Source organism: Chlorocebus sabaeus, chromosome 15 (assembly GCF_047675955.1).
Source record: "Chlorocebus sabaeus isolate Y175 chromosome 15, mChlSab1.0.hap1, whole genome shotgun sequence".
NCBI lineage: Eukaryota > Metazoa > Chordata > Mammalia > Primates > Cercopithecidae > Chlorocebus > Chlorocebus sabaeus.
In genome coordinates, this window is record NC_132918.1 from 9793619 (window position 1) to 9816984 (window position 23366).

At 40.5% G+C, this 23366-nt stretch overlaps 1 protein-coding gene across 7 annotated transcripts in view; it reads left to right on the plus strand.

Annotated features, from left to right (window-relative positions):
* The window catches only part of PEX5L (peroxisomal biogenesis factor 5 like), a 249398-nt gene that overhangs the window by 203637 nt on the left and 22395 nt on the right, over positions 1-23366 (plus strand). For all 7 annotated transcript variants that reach the window (XM_037988531.2, XM_037988534.2, XM_007972010.3 and 4 more), the window contains one exon: positions 15823-15939. In XM_037988531.2, coding sequence (XP_037844459.1) covers positions 15823-15939 — 117 coding nt within the window. The remainder of the gene's footprint in view (positions 1-15822; positions 15940-23366) is intronic.

Below are 23366 nucleotides of genomic sequence, written 5' to 3' on the forward strand. Positions count from 1 at the left end.
ACTTTTAAAAACTAAATCACAAGCTCTGCCTCCCAGAGAAAAAAGACAAAGCCACTATTGCTGTTTTGTCCTCTCAGAACTTAGGATTGTTTTGTGCTGTGACAGTTAGCAGCGACCATTACCAACTGATATATTGTCTCACATCTCTACGGACATTCAAATAATATAAGAAAAGTGTTTTTATTTAAAAAAAAAAAAAAAAAAAAAAGCAACAACAATAACATCACCTAACCCTGGTATAACTCTTCACAACTTACAGAAATATTTTCCAAACATTTGGATGTGAGGAAACGTTATTTGATTTGACTGAGATCACATCTTTAGGGGAGTGGTAACGCCAGGACAAGAATGTACATTTTCTGACTTGGTGCAGAATATTTTTTAACACCCCAGCCATGACTTCCAAGTGATTGTGAGCCCCTTGAGGTCAGGAACTGGCTTTTTCAGCTTCATCGTCTAAGAACATTGCTGCCTCCTCCAGCTTCTGTAGCTGCAGGAACGTGGGAATCTTTGGTTTGTAGCTGCACCACTCCAGTCTCTGCCTCCATTTTCACAGCGCCATCTTCCTTCTATGTCTTCATGTGTCTTGATATGGCATCTCCTCTCTTTGCTTACATTTCCTTCTTATGAGGGAATCAGCCATATTGGAGTAAGAGCCCACCCTAAGAACCTCGTCTGAACTTGATTACATCTGCAAAGACCCAATTTCCAAACAAGGTCATATTTATAGATTCTGGGTGTTAGAACTTAAAAATATCATTTTGAGGAACACAGTTCAACTCATAATAGTCCCATAGCTTTTCCAGTCATTCTAAGATAATAAAAAGCTTCCAGACACTTTTGGTCTCAAGGACAATATCGTTACAATCACTAAGATATTGTTTCAAGCACTAAGATATCATAATTATATGACTCTTACATGTTCACAATTTAGAGTTTCCCACTCTCCAAGCTAGGAGCACCTTTAGGCCTAGTCCTCTGCCCGGTAGACCTTCTCTCTCCTGGCCCTACTCCTTCCCCCTCTGCTCACTAGCTGCAGTCTTCAAGGCCTCCACAGTGAGGCCCATAGAAGTGAGAGGCAGCAAAGGAGCCCAGCCTCGTGTGGCGGGTACAGTCATGAGCCAGCCTAGGTGCTCTCTGGGCTTGATGGATGTTTACCACAAGCACATTTTCTCATGTTCTGCTTCTGCAGGTCCCTCAGAGATTTCTGCAGGGAATATCCAACTGCAGTTTCAGTGAGACTGTCACCAACCCTCACCCTTCCAGGAAGGCACCTGGGCGGAATTCAAGATATCTCCAGGCAGCCTCACTCCTTGGTGGCCTAGATCTGATCCATGAGAAACATACATCCTTTGCCATTCTTTTCCTAGAAATGCTGTCCCTTGGCTGCTTCAACTTTAGCCATTTTATCAGAGTTATAGGGGAAATGTTGAAAACCTGTATTTGGGCCAAGTGCAGCGACTCACACCTGTAATCCTAACACTTTGGGAAGCCAAGGAGAGAGGATCATTTGAGCCCAGGAGTTCTAGACCAATCTGGGCAACATATGGAGACCTGTCTCCACAAAAAAAATAAAAATAAAAATTAGCCATGCATGTTGGCGTGCGCCTGTGGCCCTAGCTACTTGGAAGGCAGAAGTAGAAGGATCGCTTGAGCCAGGGAGTTCGAGGTTGCAGTGAGCCATGATTGCACCACTGCACTTAATAAGAATAAGTAAAAAATTTATAAATGTTGTAAATGAAAAACTGTGTGTGTCTGTGTGTGTGTGTGTGTGTGTGTGAGTGTGTGAGAGAGAGAGAGAGACAAAGAGAGAGAGAGACTTTACCTTTCCTTTTGCAAGTGCAGCATAGGTAGACTACGCAGTCAGACACCTATTGCTTCATTCTGTTTTTCTTTTTTCGTTCTTTTGGAACCACAGCCAACACTGAAAGAGTCCCATTTTAACATTCCACTGTAGTTCCTTTCATTGCTGATGGAAAAGAGGCGGAGAGTAGAATCACTGACCTTGTATTTCTAAACAGAATGAACTTGGTTTGTTTCAGAAAATTAAGCGACAAGAGATAAACAGAAGGGCTCTGTTCTGCTCTTTTTTCCAACCAAGGTAATATTTACCAAGCTACAATATTGATTGATCCTTAAAGCAAAGAACAGGTTAGAAAGGCAGAGAGGGTTGAGGGGAAGCAAGGTTGCATTAATGAAAAGTGCGCAAGAGTAAGAAGAGATGTGGGTTCTGGCCCTGGTTATGTTATTAACTAGCTATTGACCTTGGACAAGTAACTTGTAAAGGTCAAATATGTTGAGACACTTGAAAGCTCTTTTAAAACTATACATACTCAATATTATTGCTCTTTGTAAGAGGTAATCAGTTTTGTCACTAAATCCTCTTATTTCTTCACTCAGAAAACCTCTTAGATTCACCCTTTCCTCTCCATTCCCACTGTAATCATGCAGTCTAAATCCAGATTACTGCAATACCTTCCTAATTTGGTCCACAATCCCACTGCCAACAATCCATCCCCATAAGGAGGAGTTGGACTGGATGTCCTAAGGCCCAGACTCTATCAGACAATAAGCAAGAAAAGAAAACATAACTGTTCCTTTCCCCACTCCACTCCCATCCTTAGCCTAAGTTACAATTCAAATAAGGCATTATTTAGTTTAACTTTTGAAGATCAGTTACAAAGCTAAATAGGCTAGTAGGTAGGTAAGTGGGTGGGTGAGTAGGTAAGTAAGTAAGTAGGTTGGTAGGTAAGTAAGTAGGTAGATTGGTGGGTAAGTAGGTAGGTAGGGAGGTGGGTGGGTGGGTGAGTGGGTAAGTAACTAGGTAGTTTGGTGGGTAGGTAGGTAGGTGGGTAAGTAGGTAGGTTGGTGGGTAGGTAGGTAGGTGAGTGAGTGGGTAAGTAAGTAGGAAGGTTGATGGGTAGTTGGGTAGGTAGGTAGGTGGGTGGGTAACTAAGTAGGAAGGTTTGTGGGTAGGTCGGCGGGTGGGTAAGTAGGTAGGTTGGTGGGTAGGTAGGTAGGTGAGTGGGTGGGTAAGTAAGTAGGAAAGTTTGTGGGTAGGTAGGTAGGTAGGTAAGTGGGTAAGTCAGTAAGAAGGTTAGTGTGTAGGCAGGTGGATGGGTAAGTAAATACGAAGGTTGGTGGGTAGGTAGTTGGGGAATAGGATCCCCCAAGTGAGAAACCTCTCTCTCTCTCTCTCTCTCTCTCTCTCTCTCTCTCTCTCTCTCTCTCTATCTCTCCCACACACACACACACACCCCAACACCAAGTCCTATTTATTCCATTAAAGATCTCTCAAATCCACCTATTTCTCTCCTTCTCCATTGCCAGCACCCTACCCTAGTCACTATCATCTCTTATATAGACAACTATAATAGCCTCATAAACATCTTGCTGCCTTTGGTGTGGAGAATGAAATGCCCTACGTATCCCATTCTCCTCATTTCAACTAGCGTAATCTCTCTAAAACACCCATCTGAATAATGACTTCACACTTGTCCTTAGAACAAAGTCCAAGCTCATTCACCTAACTGTATAAGGTCTTTTCTGATCTTGAATATTCTACATCCTCACCTCTGACACCTTCTGCCTTGAGGTTCGCACTGGCATCGTCATAATCAGTTCCCAGAATGGGTCCTGTAATCCTTCTCCTAGCTCTTACACATGCTGTTCCTCCTACTGGAAATGTTCTTTCCCCGTGCCATTACCTGGCTGACATTTGTTCAACCTTAGAGTCTCAGATGGATGTTATCTGCTTCCAAGAAAACTCCTCAACTCCTAAGTCTAGGTTGGGTTCTCCTCTCTCCCAGAGCATCTTTCCTCCCCCTTACCCCGGCCCTTATAATACTGTATTGCATCTGTCTATGTTCCAGCAAATTGCACACTCCAGCAGCAGGGCGAGCATCTCTCTTGCTCACTGCTACACTCTGGTGACTAAAATATTGCCTCCCACATAGTAGGCTTGCGCATAATGTTTGCTGAATAAATTAATCAAATATGAAAGTGTATACAATTACTTTGAGAAGATGCTACCTTTCAAATGTTATGAATTACTTCAAAGAGTTTCCATCTTATAAAGGCATTGGAAAAGCACTGTGGTCTTGTAAATTTTTTTGTTTTTAGACAGAGTCTTGCCCTGTCACCCAGGCTGTGAGTGCAGTGGCTCAATCTCGGCTCACTGAAACCTCCGCCTTCTGGGTTCAAGCAACTCTCTGCCTCAGCCTCCCGAATGGCTGGGACTACAGGCACCCGCCACCATGCCCAGCTAATTTTTGTGTTTTTAGTAGAGACAGGTTTCATCATCTTGGCCAGGCTGGTCTTGAACTCCTGATCTCATTATCCACCCGCCTTGGTCTCCCAAAGTGATGGGATTACAGGCATGAGCCACCGCGTCCAGCCATATTTCTTCTTTAAAATGTTAGACCTGGCTTTCCAAATGTGATCTTACTTACATGATAGCACCTGAGATGAATGCAGATATATATCATTTGTTAAAGTCTAGCAAATCTTGCTAACACAGTCAAGTGACTGACAATGGAGGAATTTCAGTCCATTTAGAGTCTCCTGCCATTTTTCTATCAGGATCTGTGGAAAAATGTGCTTAGAGAGTGGGGTTTTTTCCCTGGCCAGTAGAGTCTCTGGCCTGGCATTTTTGGGGAGCCTCTCTTCTGTGTTTTGATACCAGGAATGAGGCAGCTGCTGCCAAGAAGCTAGATCCAATGCCTAGTATCCTTGGCAGAGAAAATATTTCTCTAGTCGCATCCAAATTAATCCTCATAGGCCAATAAATCAATACACCAGGAAAATATGGGATGAGTTTGGCCATCTGGAATTTTTTTGAGGCGTTGGTGGGTATAACAGAAACTACCTAGCTCCACAGTAGCCACGAATAGCTGTATATTAACTCAAGGTAACACTGGCACGTTCACCTTCCCACATGATACCACCAGCACCAGATCCATGGGGAGCTTCCTGCAGCTTTTCAGAATCCTTGCCTTGCTGTTGAGTCAGCCAGTTTGATTTCAGTGTCAAAGAAAGCAGCTTCAACCATTTACCTACCCAATAGCCTCGTAAGATAACAAGCCAGATCTAGACTTTGTCTTTACATTTGGTCAACCATTTTGACAATCAGGTAGTCAAAAAAAAAAAAAAAAAGGAGGAGATCAGAATATCAGGGCAATATGATCAATACAAGTGGTTTTTTAAATTGGACTTTCCCTGCCAAAATGACTGAAACGGTTTTTTTTCCTCCAAATATTCCGAAAGAATGAGAGGAAAAACTATTTCCACAAAGTAAGAGGTAGTATCTATAAGGGCATTAGATATAGCAAGTTTAAGGCTGGGCGGTGGCTCATGCCTGTAATCCCAGCACTTTGGGAGGCCGAGGCGGGTGGATCACCTGAGGTCAGGAGTTTGAGATCAGCCTGACCAACATGGTGAAACCCCATCTCTACTGAAAAAAAACAGGCACCTGTAATTCCAGCTACTTAGGAGGCTGAGACAGGAGACTTCCCTGAACCTGGGAGGCGGAGGTTGCAGTGAGTCAAGATCACGCCACTGCACTCTAGCCTGGGCAACAAGAGCAGAACTCAGTCTTAAAAATAAAAAATAAAAAAAGATATAGCAAGTTTAAATTCTTTATCGCCGAGGAAAATATTACAAAGGAAACTGCTTCTAAACTAATCCCTCTGTTGACTTTTGCCTGCATCAAAGGAAAATGGGGGAGAAAAGAACCCTTTCATTCCTAGACGTAAGGTTGCTTAGTTGTAGCTGTAAATGCTGCCCCTGGGTGGGCACTTTCTGTGTTCTAAGCCAAGTACTTTACATTCCTTCATCTCACTCAGTGCTCACAACAGCCCTATCAGGAAAGTGTTACTCCCATTTTAAGGTGGAGAAACTGGGATATAGAGACATTCAGTAACTTGTCCAAGGTCACACAACCATTAAGTACTGAGATTCCAACCTGATCTAACTCCAAAATTCCTGCTCTTAATCACTGTTCCCAATATAAGGCAATGTTTGGTGCTATTAATTTTGCAGGCCCTGAACCAAAATTTTTTTGATCATCAGAAAATAATTTCTTTATCAGAGAATTTCTCTTATTTAAGTGATTTTAAAAACAACGATAGTATGGCAGCATCAATTGAAACAGACCAAAAAAAAAAAGCAAAAGTAGTAAAGGAAATTGGAAAAAGTTTGGAGAGGTCAGGAACTCCCCAGAAATCCCACTAGACTAATAAATTCACTGTTTTCATTTTTTCATGTTTCTTCCAGTCTTTGTTATTCTGTATACATAATTATATGCAGTTTTAAAGGTCATTTTAAATGACTGGTTAGTATTGAGAAGATGAATATGTCAAATGAGTTTTCTTCTCAAAAACATACCAAAAATATTTTAATTATTTTCTCCACATTCTGGGTTTCATTTCCCTTTCTAGAATAATAACAGCAACGAAATCTTGAAGAATTCTGATTCACACAGCAGATGTGAGGACGAGAAAACCTGCTGGCTAATTGGAGATGAGTTTCACTGGAAGCAATCACATAAAAACAAACTATGTCATAGACTCCTATCCCTGAAAGCTGGTCACAGGATACACAAAAATTAGCCCACCAAAGGTCTCTATTGTTGTGGAACTGTAGATGCTCGTACACTGAGGCTTTATCTCAGCGTTTTCTAGAGAATCCTAAATACGCACACACACGCACTCACACACACTCCCACACACACACACATACATATAGTTCAAGGTAAAATACATTTAGGAGACTGCTGCTTGCATCCCCCTCTCAGAGATTTAAAATATACATTAGCAGATGAAGATCCTGGGAAGTCACACAGTAAGGAACCTCTTTCCTTATGGCCAGAAATTGCAAACTCAGTTAGCTACAGGGCCAGGCAGGTGAAGGTATGGACCTGGTGGTGACTGTGGCAGAGACTACATGCAGCATCTGAAAGTTGCTGCTTCTAGAAATGTAGGTCTTGTATTAACAGATCTTCACAAAATGTCTGAAATCTGGGTTTTCATGTGAAATTTCTCATCCAGGATGAGATGGGAGAAAACATGCATCTTGGCTAGATCTGCTAAGGAAAACCAGAGCCATACAGTAGTTAAAGCAGTAAATGCAGATTTTATTCAGGAACTATTGCAGTGGGTGGCGGGGGGAGGAAGACCTCAGCAGAGAACTGGGCTCGGTTCCGAATACAGCATGGACAAGCAGGGATCCAGCCAAAGAAAGGGTGGGCATCAGTGAATGGGAAATTACTAAGAAGAGACATCAGGGGTTGGGGGGGATTCTGGTTGAACCCACCTTTTTAGGATTTTTGCTGAAGGCAGGCCAGGTGATCAGACATCACCGGGTGGATAGTGGGAATGAAAAATTTGGTCAGGTGTAGAGGCAATCAGATATCAAGAGAGGAATTCTATCTAGACTGACTTAGCAGGATTCTTGCTAAAACTAGACTCCACAAGGACAGATATGGAAACCTGGGGTTGAAGCTAGTTGAGAAAAGGGCTGGGGGGAGATTGACTAAAGTTTGGTCACTGAAGTTCTGTCACATCTGGCCTATAGGCTACCAATTTTCAGCCTTTAGCTTAACCTAAAGTAGCTGAAGCTCATTTGGCCACAGAACTCTGTTCCTAGAACAGTCTTTTGGGAGATACTACCACATTTCATTGGCCTACCAACCCCTTGAAGAAGCCCCCAGAGTAAAGTCCCTTCTCTAAACCTCATCTTCCTCCCCCACTCCTGTCCTCTGGCCTAAAGTAGTAAAAGATGTTCCAGTTACTATGGCTGTGTAGTACATTACTCCAACACCTGTGGCTTCAAACAACAATATTTGTTTTACCCAAAACTCTGTAATTTGGGTAGAGCTCAGAGAGGATGGTTCATCTTTGTTCCACAAGGTGTCAGAGTGGCTTGAAGGCTGAAGATATGGGTAGAAGGCTGGAATCATTGTGAATCAGAGTGAAGGCACACTCACTCACAAACAAACTCGTGGATGGATTACACTTGCAGTTACTCGAGACATCCCTGAGATTGATGACTGGAACACCTCCATGTGGCCTTTCTTTGAGACTTGGGCTTCCTTGCAAGGTGGTAGCTAGATTCCAAGGGTGAGTGTCCTCAGGAAGAGGTAGGCAGAAACTGTATCACCTTTTAGGGCCTAGCCTCAAAAGTCACGCCCAGGTATTCTCATTGTGTTCTATTTGTCAAGGCAGGCATTCAAAGACAGGGCAACAGACTACCTCTTAATGAAGTGAGACAAGGTTCTGAAGAGATGGGAGACCAGAAAAACTGCTTGCTGTAGCCATTTGGGGAAGAAGCAATCTACTGTCAAAGAAAAGAATGAAGTATTTTGATTTCTGGTTCTATCATTTACCAATAATAGTGTGAGACTAAGCAAGTAACTTCGTCTCTTTTTGCATTTTATTGTTCGCCCTGTCCTGAATTAGTTATCGCTATTCTTATTTTACCATGAGGGACTGAGATTCTTGAGGGTAGCATCCACATCTAGATATTTTTGTTCTGGCTTGTTTGATTTCCTAAATATTCTCATAGTGCAATGCACAGTGACAAACATGTAGTTTGGGCTTAGTAAACATGTCTAATATTTTATTTTTTTTTAATAAGTAGAGAACTGCCTGGTGAGTTTTCACGACTTGTAAACATGTCTCAAGAAAAAGAAATCCATTCAGGAACTGACTCCCTCTCCTTTAGTTCACTGTTGGCTTTTTTCATCACATAACCTGTTATCATATGGAACATGGACAAGATTCAAACCCCAAGACCCTCTGCCCATCTCCACACGTCCCCATCTCCTCATGCCCATGGTAAAGCAGCTCTAGTCACCAGCCGCTACTTGCCTGCATTAAAAAACAGCCACTGAGAAACTGGCCCCACAAAACCTTATGCCTGAAGCACAGAAAGCTTCAGCATATTCCATTGCATATTAACAGCAGTTCTTTTTTTGTGAAGACAAATACCACAGGAGCCAAGAACACAGATATACTCATGTGAAATTCCAGTTCTGCAAAGACATTAGTTTGCTAATGAATATGCTAAAAACCTTTCAACAGTGACCCCTTCCTATTTAGACAACATACTTTGCTCTTTGTTCTTTAATATTCCATTTCTGTTTGCCGCCTTCCTGGGTAAGGAGGAAGAGAAAGGAAATAACAGAAAACTATCTTAGATTTCCTCTGTTAGAAATGACTCTTGATTTCCTTCTACCAAACTGCTTGAACCTTATATTGTTTATTTCCAGCCTCCTGTGCTCATTCTTCCCCTTCCCATCATTTCCAGTCTTTCCTCCCCACATTTCTGCAGCTACCCTGCTGGCAATTGCTTGGTGAGAGCCTCGGGCTGTTTGCCCAGGTGCCTGCCAGCATCTGCAGTGATGGCTGACTCCATTGAAACAAGGAAGAAGCATGTCTATCCCAGAGGCAATCAGAAAAATCTGAGTGCTAGTACCAATATTTTTGTTTTGCAATACTTCTGAACCACACAATTCACATAATTTATGAGATTGCATTCCCTCTGTGTCCTGGGAAATATTATTTTTCATTTCCAAGCAATAAAATAGCAATAACTGCTGATTCCTTAGCTCTTAGATGTTACAAGTTCTAAGCACTTCACATACATTGTTTCACTTAACCCTTACTCTTAAGAGATTTTTTACAATTTACGGATGAGGAAACTGAGTTAAAGAGGTGAACTAAGTTGCATACGGTCACGTGACAAGGAGCCTAGCCAGAACTCCAGCCTGTTCTACCTGAGGCCAATGCCCATCTGTTTTCCTCCCTATGCTGTTTATTTCTTTTTAAAATTTAACTCCTTTTTTTTTTCAGCGTACCCCCACCAGTATTGAGACCTATACTGTTTAGATTGAGAAAGGGGAATGCATGACAGATCTATGTTTATCTCATAGAGATCTGATTAATTTTGAGCCTTCCTGTTTGGCTCAGTAAATCAATTCATTAAAAACATTGCAACCAGAGACACTCAAAGTTGTTAGAGACCAAAGAATTCTTTGGGTCAAACCTCCATCTGATTTGTGAATCATCTTTACAGCACTCCTCACACTGGGCATTCCATCCCTGAAGACTTCTAAGGTTGAGGAGCCCATTCCATTTTCAGGCAGTTTTGTATTGCATTTAGTAAAAATTTGTCCCCCTGGAACTGTCTTTCATTTGTACTAGTTCTGACGTCTGCAAAACAAAGCTGGGCTGGTTTGCTCAGCTCTCACCATCCCCCTGATGATTGTGTTAGCAGGTGAGTTGCTCCTTTACTCATTCTTCATCAGCAGGGTTACTCCTGCCCAAGGTCACTCATGCCTGAAGAGACTCCAGTTTGTCAATGGGACTCACTACATGGGACACCCAGCACAGCACTAAGAGCTCAAACTAATTCTGACCAATTGAAATTCTATCCCGTCCTGCATGAGAACACTGCACATCTGTGATGCAGCTCCGGGTTGAATATGTTCTTTGGGCAGTTACATAAAATCTTCGACTAGTATTGAGCTCTTACTCAACAGGAGATATGGTGAGTAGAAACACTCAGTTACCGTTGGCCAGCCTGGGCTACTGGACCCCAGGGCAGTGAAGCCCCGTGCTGATATGCACATAATTTCACTTCAGCAAAATTGTTTGTTGTGGAAAATTTTTAATCCAAACTTGCATAGTGGTTTTCATTCCTTGTCATGTAAAAGAAATACTACTTCCTTTCTTTCTTTTTTTTTTTAAACAGAGTTTCACTCTGATTGCCCAGGCTAGAGTGCAATGGCACGATCTCAGCTCATTGCAACCTCCACCTCCCGGGTTCAAGTGATTCTCCTGCCTCAGCCATCTGAGTAGCTGGGATTCCAGGCATGCACCACCACACCTGGCTAATTCTGTATTTTTAGTAGAGATGGGGTTTCTCCATGTTGGTCAGGCTGGTCTCAAGCTCCCAACCTCAGGTGCTCAGCCCACCTTGGTCTCCCAAAGTCTTGGGATTACAGGCATGAGCCACCGAACCCGGCCTGCTTTGTTTTCTTCTGTATAGGCAGAGCTGGTTGGTTTGGTTTGGTTTGGTTTGGTTTTCTCAAGTTTTGATCCAGTGACAGTTAATCAATGGAAGTCTAAAGACGCAAAAAGAAATCCAGACTCCTCCCAGGAAGAATTGGCACTTAATGTCACATTGATTAGTTCTTTCACAGCACAACCCCAGGATCTTTCTGACAAGTACATTTGACCACAAAATCAAAAGTAGCTCTATGTTAACTCGATGAGTAAATTAAACTGGTGAATTGGAATTGATAATATGCTACCATCCCTTAAACTTTCCTGTTCTAAAATAAATTGCTTCTTTTCTTATTCTTTATATGTTAATATAATTAATATTTAATTAATAATGGCCCTGGTTCTTATTAAAAAAAAATTTGTTTTCCAGTTTTACAATCAAAAAAGTGAAAGAAAATAATGTCCAATATACTTCTGGGAAAACATTTTAAAGTATGATTTTTGGAGATTAGTAAACAGACTAGACGGCCCCTTTAAAAAAAAAATGTGATTCTGTGCTAAGATCTTCCTTCCGCCTTATTCTGATCTGAGTCAATCCATGTAGACAAAGAAGCCTGAGCTGCTATCTAATGAACCCAATCTTCTCACTTTACAAATGAGGAAAAATAACTTACAGATGAGTTAAAGTGACTTGCTCAAATTCTAGCACACATCTTTCTTCTTTCAAACCACTAACACAGAATATCAATGATGAAGGAATTCAGAGGCAAAAGATTGCTATAGTGTGGGAATGTTGAAGAAAACATCATGGAGAACTGAAATTGAAAAGAAGTAAGCATTTTTTTTAACCAAATCTTACTTTTCCACCGAAATAACTTATGCTAACAATAGAAAATTTGGAAAATGGTAAAAAGTACACGAAAAAGTAATGGGATAAATTACTAATGACCTCATCCTATAAAAGAGTTATACAGTCCCTTTCTCTACAGTCTTTTCTCCCCCAGATCATTATTGTGGTTGTTTTTCTATTACTGTGATTATACTACTTAGCAAGAAACATTATAACCCAAGGACTATTCAATATTGTAATAAACTATTCATAAACATCATTTTAATTGCTGCCTAGCAGTCCATTATAGAGGCTTTACCATAATTTTCTTAACCTTGATCCTATTTTTTAATAATTAGATGGAAGGGAAAGATTTAAATGAAGAGAAGGAAGGTGTCTAGAAGAGGAATATGTTTTTACAGTAGAGGCAAACACCAAACTGTTCACAGCTTTTATATTTGAGATTTGCGGTTATGGGTGATTTTTGTTTTATTCTCTATATTTTTCTCAATACTATAAAAACACTAGCAAGAACACCTACTTTTTTTGAGCACCTACCATGTACTTTATGCCACAGATGCATTTTCTCATTTAGTTGTCATAACAACTAACCAAAATTGCTATTATATCTTCATTTTAAAGATAAGGAAAATGAGACTTGGAAATATTAAGAGATTCACAAAAGGGCAATGATGGAACGAGAATTTGCCCCCAGGTCTGTCCAAGGGGAAAGCTGCTATTCTTAACCTCCATGCTGCATATCCCAATGTTCTTATGAGTATGTACTATATTTTATCATCAGAGAACTATTCTTAGACATGGATGTGGATGGCAAATAATAGCTCATTTCTGATGTAAGCAGATAGCTTGTTACACAGAGTATAAACAACAATCTGCCAAAATCCCAGAAGAGCTAAGAAAATCATCAATAAATAAAATCCCTTCAGTTATGTCTTAAGATCTTTAAAATTCAAATATGTTTCAGGTTTCTCTAAAATTCATTTAAAATAGTGGGAGGAAGCAGCGTTAATTGTAGCTACGTGAAAGAAGTCTGGATTCTGCAACTGGATGAAAATTGATTATACTAAAAGTAGTCTTCTGTAATTAAATGAAAACTGTGCTGTGCACTTTAATTAGTCAGCAGTAACTCATTTTAAGTGATAACAGTGAGTTCTGGTGTATCTCGTTAGGTGAGAGCCCAGCGTCTCTACCTCAGCTGAGGTTCTGTCAGTTTTCCACAGCAGCCTTATTTATGTATCTACTGCTCTAATTTCAAGCTGCAAGAAAGGTAATGCACCCTTTGGTAACTCAGATATACACATTATTGAATTCTTCTCATTCTTTCATGCAGAAGACTTGTAATATGCTTTAAATTCCAAGGACTCCCACTAGATGAACATATTTGCCTTGGAAAGTATGTGCAGCCATTGGCCTCTCTTGTCACCCAGTGCGAGCCTGGGAAGGTCAGCAAACATTATAAAATTCACTTGATAGATTTGTCTTCCCTTCTACTGCAGACAGGTTAAACCTGCATCTTTGAAAAGCTATTTAAAAAATGAATTCCCCCAAATCTCTTCTAAACTTTTAAGTATCTAATAATTCAGATTTCACTGTATTTTAAAAAGAAGAGATATTTTTTGTTTTGTTGTGTTTAAATTTATTTTTTAAAAAGCAAAGCATGCTCATCATGGAAAATTCAGAAAGTAGGAAATGTATGAAGAGGCAGGAAAAACATCCTTCATTATTTCTTCATTCAAAGACACATCTCTATTAACATGCTGGCATATTTCTTCCTAGCCTTTTCTCTAGCCATTGTTATTGTACATTTGAGATCATTCTGCTTGCACAATGTGGTATTCTACTAGTATTCTACTAGAAAAAGCAATTAAAAAAGAAATTTTGAATTTTACTTCTGAGCTGAACCTGGATTCCTAGTAGCCATTCCATGTGCTTCCAGCATCACGGACATTGATTATCAAGATGCCTGCTGCCTTGTTGAGAGGAGGCCTTTGCCAAAGGGGCGGAACCTGTTTCTGTGGGAGGAATGAGAATTCTGGACATGATAAAGCAGGAGCAAGTGCTACTATTTATTTAGTAGCCTGGGATTATCACATTGAGCTGATTCTTATTCCATGAACATTTGTATCTAAAAGAAATAAGATTATAATTACCACTCAAAGCAACTCTGCAGAAGAGTTCTTGCTTCAGGGTAGCCACCACCCAGGCAGACCAGAGGTATTAAATGGTGAAGGTTAGGCCAGGAGCGGTGGCTCATGCCTGTAATCCCAGCACTTTGGGAGGCCGAGGTGGGCGGATCATGAGGACAGGAGATCCAGAGCACCCTGGCTAACATGGTAAAACCCTGTCTCTACTAAAAATACAAAAAAAAAAAAAAAAAAAAAACAATTAGCCAAGCGTGGTGGCGGGCGCCTATATTCCCAGCTACTCGGGAGGCTGAGGCAGGAGAATGACATGAACCCAGGAGGCAGAACTTACAGTGAGCCAAGATTGTGCCACTGCACTCCAGCCTGGGTGATAGATTGAGACTCCGTCTCAAAAAAAAAAAAAAAAAAAGTGAAGGTTACCTCAAGTCAGTGTGATGATGTACCAACAAGTCACAGGACTTTGAATCATAGACACTGAGATTTGCAATTTGTAAAGGGTATGAATTTCAGTCCCAGATTCAGGTGTTCAAGGAATACTCGTTGTTTTGTTTGTTTAAAGAAAATAAAGTGGTTTCCAAGTGTCTCTCTTGCCAGGCTGGCAGGGAACTTATTCTAGGGCATGAAATATGGAAGGCTCATGTAGTGTTGGAAAACAAGGACGGAGTCTCCCCCACCCGCCTCCCTGCCCCTGGCTGTCATGGTGACCACTAACAGCCATCCAAGCCCAAAGTGGTTCCTTGAAATTAACTTTCTATTTCCTGGCCATGTGAGAGCAGGGGTTCCAATGAGCCCCGTTTGTCACATCCTCAGTCATCCTCTCTGATATCAGCCTCATTTCCCTGGGAAATAGCTAAAAACTGAGCACCAGTCTCCTACTAATCAGAACCTGCCACCCTCCATCTCTTTCCCTACCCCCAGAAAATTCCATCTCTTTAAAATTCTTTAAGATACTTGCTCCTTCCTCCTGCCCCTTGGGCCACCTAAAGTACTGTCTTCAGGCTTAATAAAATAGAAGTCAATCAGGGACAGCTCTCTCAGCAAAAATCTTCTTCAGTCTAGGAACACACACCTCCCTTAAAGTAAAGAAGAGCAAACAGCCTGATTCCCCTTACAGAAGATGTGTGGGAAAACTACAAGGAAACAAAAACACAAAGCAGCATTTTTCAAAAAATCATCCTGCCACATAAAAGTCCTTGAAGAGGATTCAGTCAGGTTCACACCAGGGTCCCTCATTCTTCAGCACCAGTAGACCAAATTTGCCATAAACTGACAAGTGTGGGCTTGGAAAGCAGACGGGGTTTGGATCCTGTGAGTCCTAGCTTTGGGACTGTAACCCCCCAGACTCAGTTTTCTGCTGGCACAGTGCTTAACACAGAGTAGGATCAACTAATATTTCGTTCTCTTGACCGTACCTGGCTGTCTTCCCAAGTCACTGCTCAGCCAGTCCCAAAGCAGTTGCTCTAATTCCTCATATGCTAGGAGCAATTCCGGGAGAGATTGCCCTTCCTAAAATGTGGCCTAGTGCCCACACATGAAACTGTATATAAGTAGTGGGTTTTTAGCTGAATTTGGCATATGTGATCCTGGTCTTTCTGATGGTAGTTATTTTCCTGCTGGAGAAAACCACAGCTAATCCACTTCAACACTCTGACCCGTGAGTACCCTCCAGAAGTTCTTCAGCCACACCTATCAATTGGATGTCGCCATTTTATTTCTCCTCAGAAGCCTCTTTTATCTATTAGGGGAAAAAAAACAAAAACAAAAACACAGATGATGTGGCATGTTCTTAAATCCATCTCCATTCATTTTTCCTGTTTCCCAGTCAGATACAGAGTTTTGGGATAAGATGCAAGCAGAATGGGAAGAAATGGCTCGGAGGAACTGGATATCTGAAAACCAAGAAGCTCAGAACCAAGTAACCATCTCAGCTAGTGAGAAGGTAACAAATTCTGTTCCCATACATGCTGACTAGTTTTCTTAACCTTTTTGGATCATATTTTATAGATTAGTCAATAGCTATTTTGTCAAAAAACACAGTAATTAAAAAGGCAATTTAATGTCAATCTGACCTAGAAGAAATTCTGATGGACGAGACAATATAATTATCCAATGCAGCCAAGTTGGAATGAAATGCTCTTATTTTTATAAGTGTTCAGACAGACAGTTTGGCAGCCAACCAGAGCTTGGATCCTGACTGCTAGTTAGTTACTGAACTAGCTCACATTGAAGGTGGGTTGGAACAAGAATTGGTCTAATCTCACAATACTCTGTCAGTCAGTCATGTGAGTCCTGTTGATTTACCAAAACAACAGAAGTGATACCAGTGGCATGGCAGTGAAGTGGAGACTTGGGGCTATATTTCACAGGTGGTCATTATATAGCTAGCAAAGAAACTCTGTGGAAAAGACGCTCTCACACAACCAGGTCAAGTCCCAAGAGGATTCCTTAGAGTTACTCCCCTGACAGAAGCCAGCAAATGCACAAGTACAGTGAACAACCAGCCAAATCATTGATGAAGTCCCACTTGCTCTAGGATTTCTGTGTTTAAAAAACACTTGGTGGGGTTGGGGAGAACACTGAGGAATAAATATAAATTACTTGAAAGAAAGATGTGGAATTTTCTTACCTAGAAAAAGTATATGTCACAATAGCCAAGATACAGAAGCAACCTAAAGTGTCCATCAACAGACAAATGGATAAAATCAATGTGAGCCTGAACAACATGGATGGAATTGGAGGTCATTACGTTAAGTAAAATAAGCCAGCTGCAAAAAGACAGACTTCATATGTTCTCACTTGTTTGTGGAAGCTAAATTTAAAACAATTGAACTCATGGAGATGGAGAGTAGAATGATGGTTACCAGAGGCTGGGAAGGGTAATGGGAAGGGGAAGGAGTGTAGGGAACTGGAGATGGTTAATGGGTACAAAAATATAGTTATATAAAATGAATAGAGTCTAGTATTCTATAACACAATTGGGTGACTACACTTAACAATAATTTACTGTACATTTTAAAATAACTAAAAGAGTATAATTGGATTGTTTATAACACAAAAAAGGATACATGCTTGAGGTGATGATATCCCATTGACCCTAATGTCACTGTTACACACATCACATATGTGTATGCCTGTATGCTTGTATCAAAATATCTCATGTACCCCATAAATACGTATATCTACTAGGTACCCACAAAAATTAAAAATTAATTAATTAATTAAAAGAATAAAAGAAAACTATATATAGATAAGTATGTATTATTATTTTGTGGTGGAGGAAGTCTCAATAATATTCAGTTCTGGATAACACTTGTGATATTTTGCTAATACAACAAATATTTATTAAGCATCTACTCTTACACTAAGTACTGGGGACATGATGATGAATAATCTCTGATTTTAGTAGATCTGCAATCTACATAGTCATTAAAATGTCTCTTTCCTCCAAATACTCTGTCCCTCAATAGGCCAGGCAATCTCATAAAATTAGAACAACCATCTCATTAAAAGTAACTGTCTTTTCCACAAGGAAATCAAAGCTAAGGGAGAAAACGGGCCATTGATTCAGATCATCAGACTCTGGACTGTAATTCGTGTCCCTGAGGTCTGCCTGAGCTCCATAGCCCCTTACTTCCAGAACCCCATACCCACACTAACCCCACATAAGCCAGTCACATCATGTGGCTTTTGATGGGGGATTTTGTCCTTCTAAGCACCTGTGGAGACTGAAGGCCTCCACTTCATCCATGCTTCTTTTTTATTTTTTCATGTCATTTAATTTTTTTTTAATTTTTTTTTAAATTATACTTTAAGTTCTACGGTACGTGTGCACAACATGCAGGTTTGTTACATATGTATACACGTGCCATGTTGGTGTGCTGCACCCATTAACTCATCATTTACATTAGGTATATCTCCTAATGCTATCCCTCCCCCCTACCTCCTCCCCACAATAGGCCCCGGTGTGTGATGTTTCCCTTCCTGTGTCCAAGTGATCTCATTGTTCAGTTCCCACCTATGAGTGAGAATATGCGGTGTTTGGTTTTCTGTTCTTGCGATAGTTTGCTGAGAATCATGGTTTTCAGCTCCATCCATGTCCCTACAAAGGACACAAACTCATCCTTTTTTATGGCTGCATAGTATTCCATGGTGTATATGTGCCACATTTTCTTAATCCAGCCTGTCACTGAGGGACATTTGGGTTGATTCTAAGTCTTTGCTATTGTAAATAGTGCTGCAATAAACACATGTGTGCATGTGTCTGTATACCAGCATGATTTATAATCCTTTGGGTATATACCCAGTAATGGGATGACTGGGTCAAATGGTATTTCTAGTTCTAGATCCTTGAGGAATCACCACACTGTTTTCCACAATGGTGGAACTAGTTTACAATCCCACCAACAGTGTAAAAGTGTTCCTATTTCTCCACATCCTCTCCAGCACCTGTTGTTTCCTGATTTGTTAATGATTGCCATTCTAACTGGTGTGAGATGGTATCTCATTGTGGTTTTGATTTGCATTTCTCTGATGGCGAGTGATGATGAGCATTTTTTCATGTGTCTGTTGGCTGTATGAATGTCTTCTTTTGAGAAGTGTCTGTTCATATCCTTTGCCCACTTTTTGATCAGGTTGTTTTTTTCTTGTAAATTTGATTGAGTTCTTTATAGGTTCTGGATATTAGCCCTTTATCAGATGAGTAGATTGCAAAAATTTTCTCCCATTCTGTAGGTTGCCTGTTCACTCTGATGGTAGTTTCTTTTGCTGTGCAGAAGCTCTTTAGTTTAATTAGATCCCATTTGTCAATTTTGGCTTTTCTTGCTGTTGCTTTTGGTGTTTTAGACATGAAGTCCTTGCCCATGCCTATGTCCTGAGTGGTATTACCTAGGTTTTCTTCTAGGGTTTTATGGTATTAGGTCTAACATTTAAGTCTCTATTCCATCTTGAATTAATTTTCGTATAAGGAGTAAGGAAAGGATCCAGTTTCAGCTTTCTACTTATGGCTAGCCAATTTTTCCAGCAGCATTTATTAAATAGGGAATCCTTTCCCCATTTCTTGTTTTTGTGAGGTTTGTCAAAGATCAGATGGCTGTAGATGTGTGGTATTATTTCTGAGGGCTCTGTTCTGTTCCATTGGTCTAGATCTCTGTTTTGGTACCAGTACCATGCTGTTTTGGTTACTGTAGCCTTGTAGTATAGTTTGAAGTCAGGTAGCGTGGTGCCTCCAGCTTTGTTCTTTTGGCTTAGGATTGTCTTGGCAATGCGGGGTCTTTTTTGGTTCCACATGAACTTTAAAGCAGTTTTTTCCAATTCAGTGAAGAAAGTCATTGGTAGCTTAATGGGGATGGCATTGAATCTATAAATTACCTTGGGCAGTATGGCCATTTTCACAATATTGATTCTTCCTATCCATGAGCATGGTATGTTCTTCCATTTGTCTGTGTCCTCTATTACTTTACTTAGCAGTGGTTTGTAGTTCTCCTTGAAGAGTCCCTTTACATCCCTTGCAAGTTGGATTCCTAGGTATTTTATTCTCTTTGAAGCTATTGTGAATGGAAGTTCATTCCTGATTTGGCTCTCTGTCTGTTACTGGTGTATAAGAATGCTTCTGATTTTTGCACATTAATTTTGTATCCTGAGACTTTGCTGAAGTTGGTTATCAGCTGAAGGAGATTTTGGGCTGAGACAATGGGGTTTTCTAAATATATAATCATGTCATCTGCAAAAGGGACAGTTTGACTTCTTCTTTTCCTAACTGAATACCCTTTATTTCTTTCTCTTGCCTGATTGCCCTAGCCAGAATTTCCAACACTATGTTGAATAGGAGTGGTGAGAGAGGGCATCCCTGTCTTGTGCCAGTTTTCAAAGGGAATGCTTCCAGTTTTTGCCCATTCAGTATGATATTGGCTGTGGGTTTGTCATACATAACTCTTATTATTTTGAGATACATTCCATAAATACCGAATTTATTGAGAGTTTTTAGCATGAAGGGCTGTTGAATTTTGTCAAAGGCCTTTTCTGCATCTATTGAGATAATCATGTGGTTTTTGTCTTTGGTTCTGTTTATAGATTGGATTACATTTATTGATTTGCATATGTTGAACCAGCCTTGCATCCCAGAGATGAAACCCACTTGATTATGGTGGATAAGCTTTTTGATGTGCTGCTGGATTCAGTTTGCCAGTATTTTATTGAGGATTTTTGCATCGATGTTCATCAGGGATATTGGTCTAAAATTCTCTTTTTTTGTTGTATCTCTGCCAGGCTTTGGTATCAGGATGATATTGGCCTCATAAAATGAGTTAGGCAGGATTCCCGCTTTTTCTACTGATTGGAATAGTTTCAGAAGGAATGGTACCAGCTCCTCCTTGTACCTCTGGTAGAATTCGGCTGTGAATCCATCTGGTCCTGGACTTTTTTTGGTTGGTAGGCTGTTAATTATTGCCTCAATTTCAGAGCCTGCTATATGTCCATTCAGGGATTCAACTTCTTCCTGGTTTAGTCTTGGGAGAGTGTAAGTGTCCAGGAAATTATCCATTTATTCTAGGTTTTCTAGTTTATTTGCATAGAGGTGTTTATAGTATTCTCTGATGGTAGTCTGTATTTCTGTGGGGTCGGTGGTGATATCCCCTTTATCATTTTTTATTGTGTCTATTTGATTCTTCTCTCTTTTCTTCTTTATTAGTCTTGCTAGCAGTCTATCAATTTTGTTGATCTTTTCAAAAAGCCAGCTCCTGGATTCATTGATTTTTTTGGAGGATCTTTGTGTCTCTATCTCCTTCAGTTCTGCTCTGATCTTAGTTATTTCTTGCCTTCTGCTAGCTTTTGAATGTGTTTGCTATTGCTTCTCTAGTTCTTTTAATTGTGATGTTAGGGTGTCAATTTTAGATCTTTCCTGCTTTCTCTTGTGGACATTTAGTGCTATAAATTTCCCTCTACACACTGCTTTAAATGTGTCCCAGAGATTCTGGTATGTTGTATCTTTGTTCTCATTGGTTTCAAAGAACATCTTTATTTCTGCCTTCATTTCGTTATGTACCCAGTAGTCATTCAGGAGCACGTTGTTCAATTTCCATAGTTAGTTGAGCGGTTTTGACTGAGTTTCTTAGTCCTGAGTTCTAGTTTGATTGCACTGTGGTCTGAGAGACAGTTTGTTATAATTTCTGTTCTTTTACATTTGCTGAGGAGTGCTTTACTTCCAACTATGTGGTCAATTTTGGAATAGGTGCAATGTGGTGCTGAGAAGAATGCATATTCTGTTGATTTGGAGTGGAGAGTTCTGTAGTCTATTAGGTCTGCTTGGTGTAGAGCTGAGTTCAATTCCTGGATATCCTTGTTAACTTTCTGTCTTGCCAATCTGTCTATGTTGACAGTGGGGTGTTAAAGTCTCCCATTACTATTGTATGGGAGTCTAAGTCTCTTTGTAAGTCTCTAAGGACTTGCTTTATGAATCTGGGTGCTCCTGTATTGGGTGCATATATATTTAGGATAGTTAGCTCTTTCTGATGAATTGATCCCTTTACCATTATGTAATGGCCTTCTTTGTCTCTTGATCTTTGATGGTTTAAATTCTGTTTTATCAGAGACTAGGATTGCAACCCCTGCTTTCTTTGTTTTCCATTTGCTTGGTAGATCTTCCTCCATCCCTTTATTTTGAGCCTATGTGTGTCTCTGCATGTGAGATGGGTCTCCTGAATACAGCAAACTGATGGATCTTGACTTTTTATCCAATTTGCCAGTCTATGTCTTTTAATTGGAGCATTTATTCCATTTACATTTAAGGTTAATATTGTTATGTGTGAACTTGATCCTGTCATTATGATGTTAGCTGGTTATTTTGCTCATTAGTTGATGCAGTTTCTTCCTAGCATCGATGGACTTTACATTTTGGCATGTTTTTGCAATGGCTGGTACCAGTTGTTCCTTTCCATGTTTAGTGCTTCCTTCAGGATCTCTTGTAGGGCAGGCCTGGTGGTGACAAAATCTCTAAGCATTTGCTTGTCTGTAAAGGATTTTATTTCTCCTTCACTTATGAAACTTAGTTTGGCTGGATATGAAATTCTGGGTTGAAAATTCTTTTCTTTAAGAATGTTGAATATTGGCCCCCACTCTCTTCTGGCTTGTAGAGTTTCTGCTGAGAGATCTGCTGTTAGTCTGATGGGCTTCCCTTTGTGGGTAACCCGACCTTTCTCTCTGGCTGCCCTTAACATTTTTTCCTTCATTTCAACTTTGGTGAATCTGACAATTTTGTGTCTTGGAGTTGCTCTTCTCAAGGAGTATCTTTGTGGTGTTCTGTGTATTTCCTGAATTTGAATGTTGGCCTGCCTTAACTAGGTTCAGGAAATTCTCCTGGATGATATCCTGCAGAATGTTTTCCAACTTGGTTCCATTTTCCCCATCACTTTCAGGCACACCAATCAGACATAGATTTGATCTTTTCACATAATCCAATATTTCTTGGAGGCTTTGTTCATTTCTTTTTACTCTTTTTTCTCTACACTTCTCTTCTCGCTTCCTTTCATTCATTTGATCTTCAATCACTGATACTCTTTCTTGCAGTTGATCGAGTCAGTTACTGAAGCTTGTGCATTTGTCACATAGTTCTCGTGTCATGGTTTTCATCTCTATCAGTTCTTTTAAGGTCTTCTCTGCATTGATTATTCTAGTTATCCATTCATCCATTCTTTTTTCAAGGTTTTTAGTTTCTTTGCACTGGTTACATAGTTCCTCCTTTAGCTCTGAGAAGTTTGATTGACTGAAGCCTTCTTCTCTCAACTCATCAAAGTCATTCTCCATCCAGCTTTGTTCCATTGCTGGCGATGAGCTGTGATCCTTTGGAGGGGGAGAATCGCTTGATTTTTTGAATTTCCAGCTTTTCTGCACTGCTTTTTCCCCATCTTTGTGGTTTTATCTGCCTTTGGTCTTTGATGATGGTGACGTACTGATGGGATTTTGGTGTGGATGTCCTTTCTGTTTGTTAGTTTTCCTTCTAACAGTCAGGACCCTCAGCTGCAGATCTGTTGGAGTTTGCTTGAGGCCCACTCCAGACCCTGTTTGCCAGGGTATCAGCAGTGGAGACTGCAGAAGATAGAATATTGCTGAATGGTGAGTGTTGCTGTCCAATTCTTGCTCTGTAAGGTTCGTCTCAGGGGTGTACCCAGCAGTGTGAGGTGTGAGGTGTCGGTCTGCACCTAGTGGGGGATGTCTCCCAGTTAGGCTACTCAGGGGACACCCACTTGAGCAGGCAATCTGTCTGTTCTCAGATCTCAACCTCCATGCTAGGAGAACCACTGCTCTCTTCAAAGCTGTCAGACAGGGACTTTTACCTCTGCAGAGGTTTCTGCTGCTTTTTGTTTAGCTATGCCC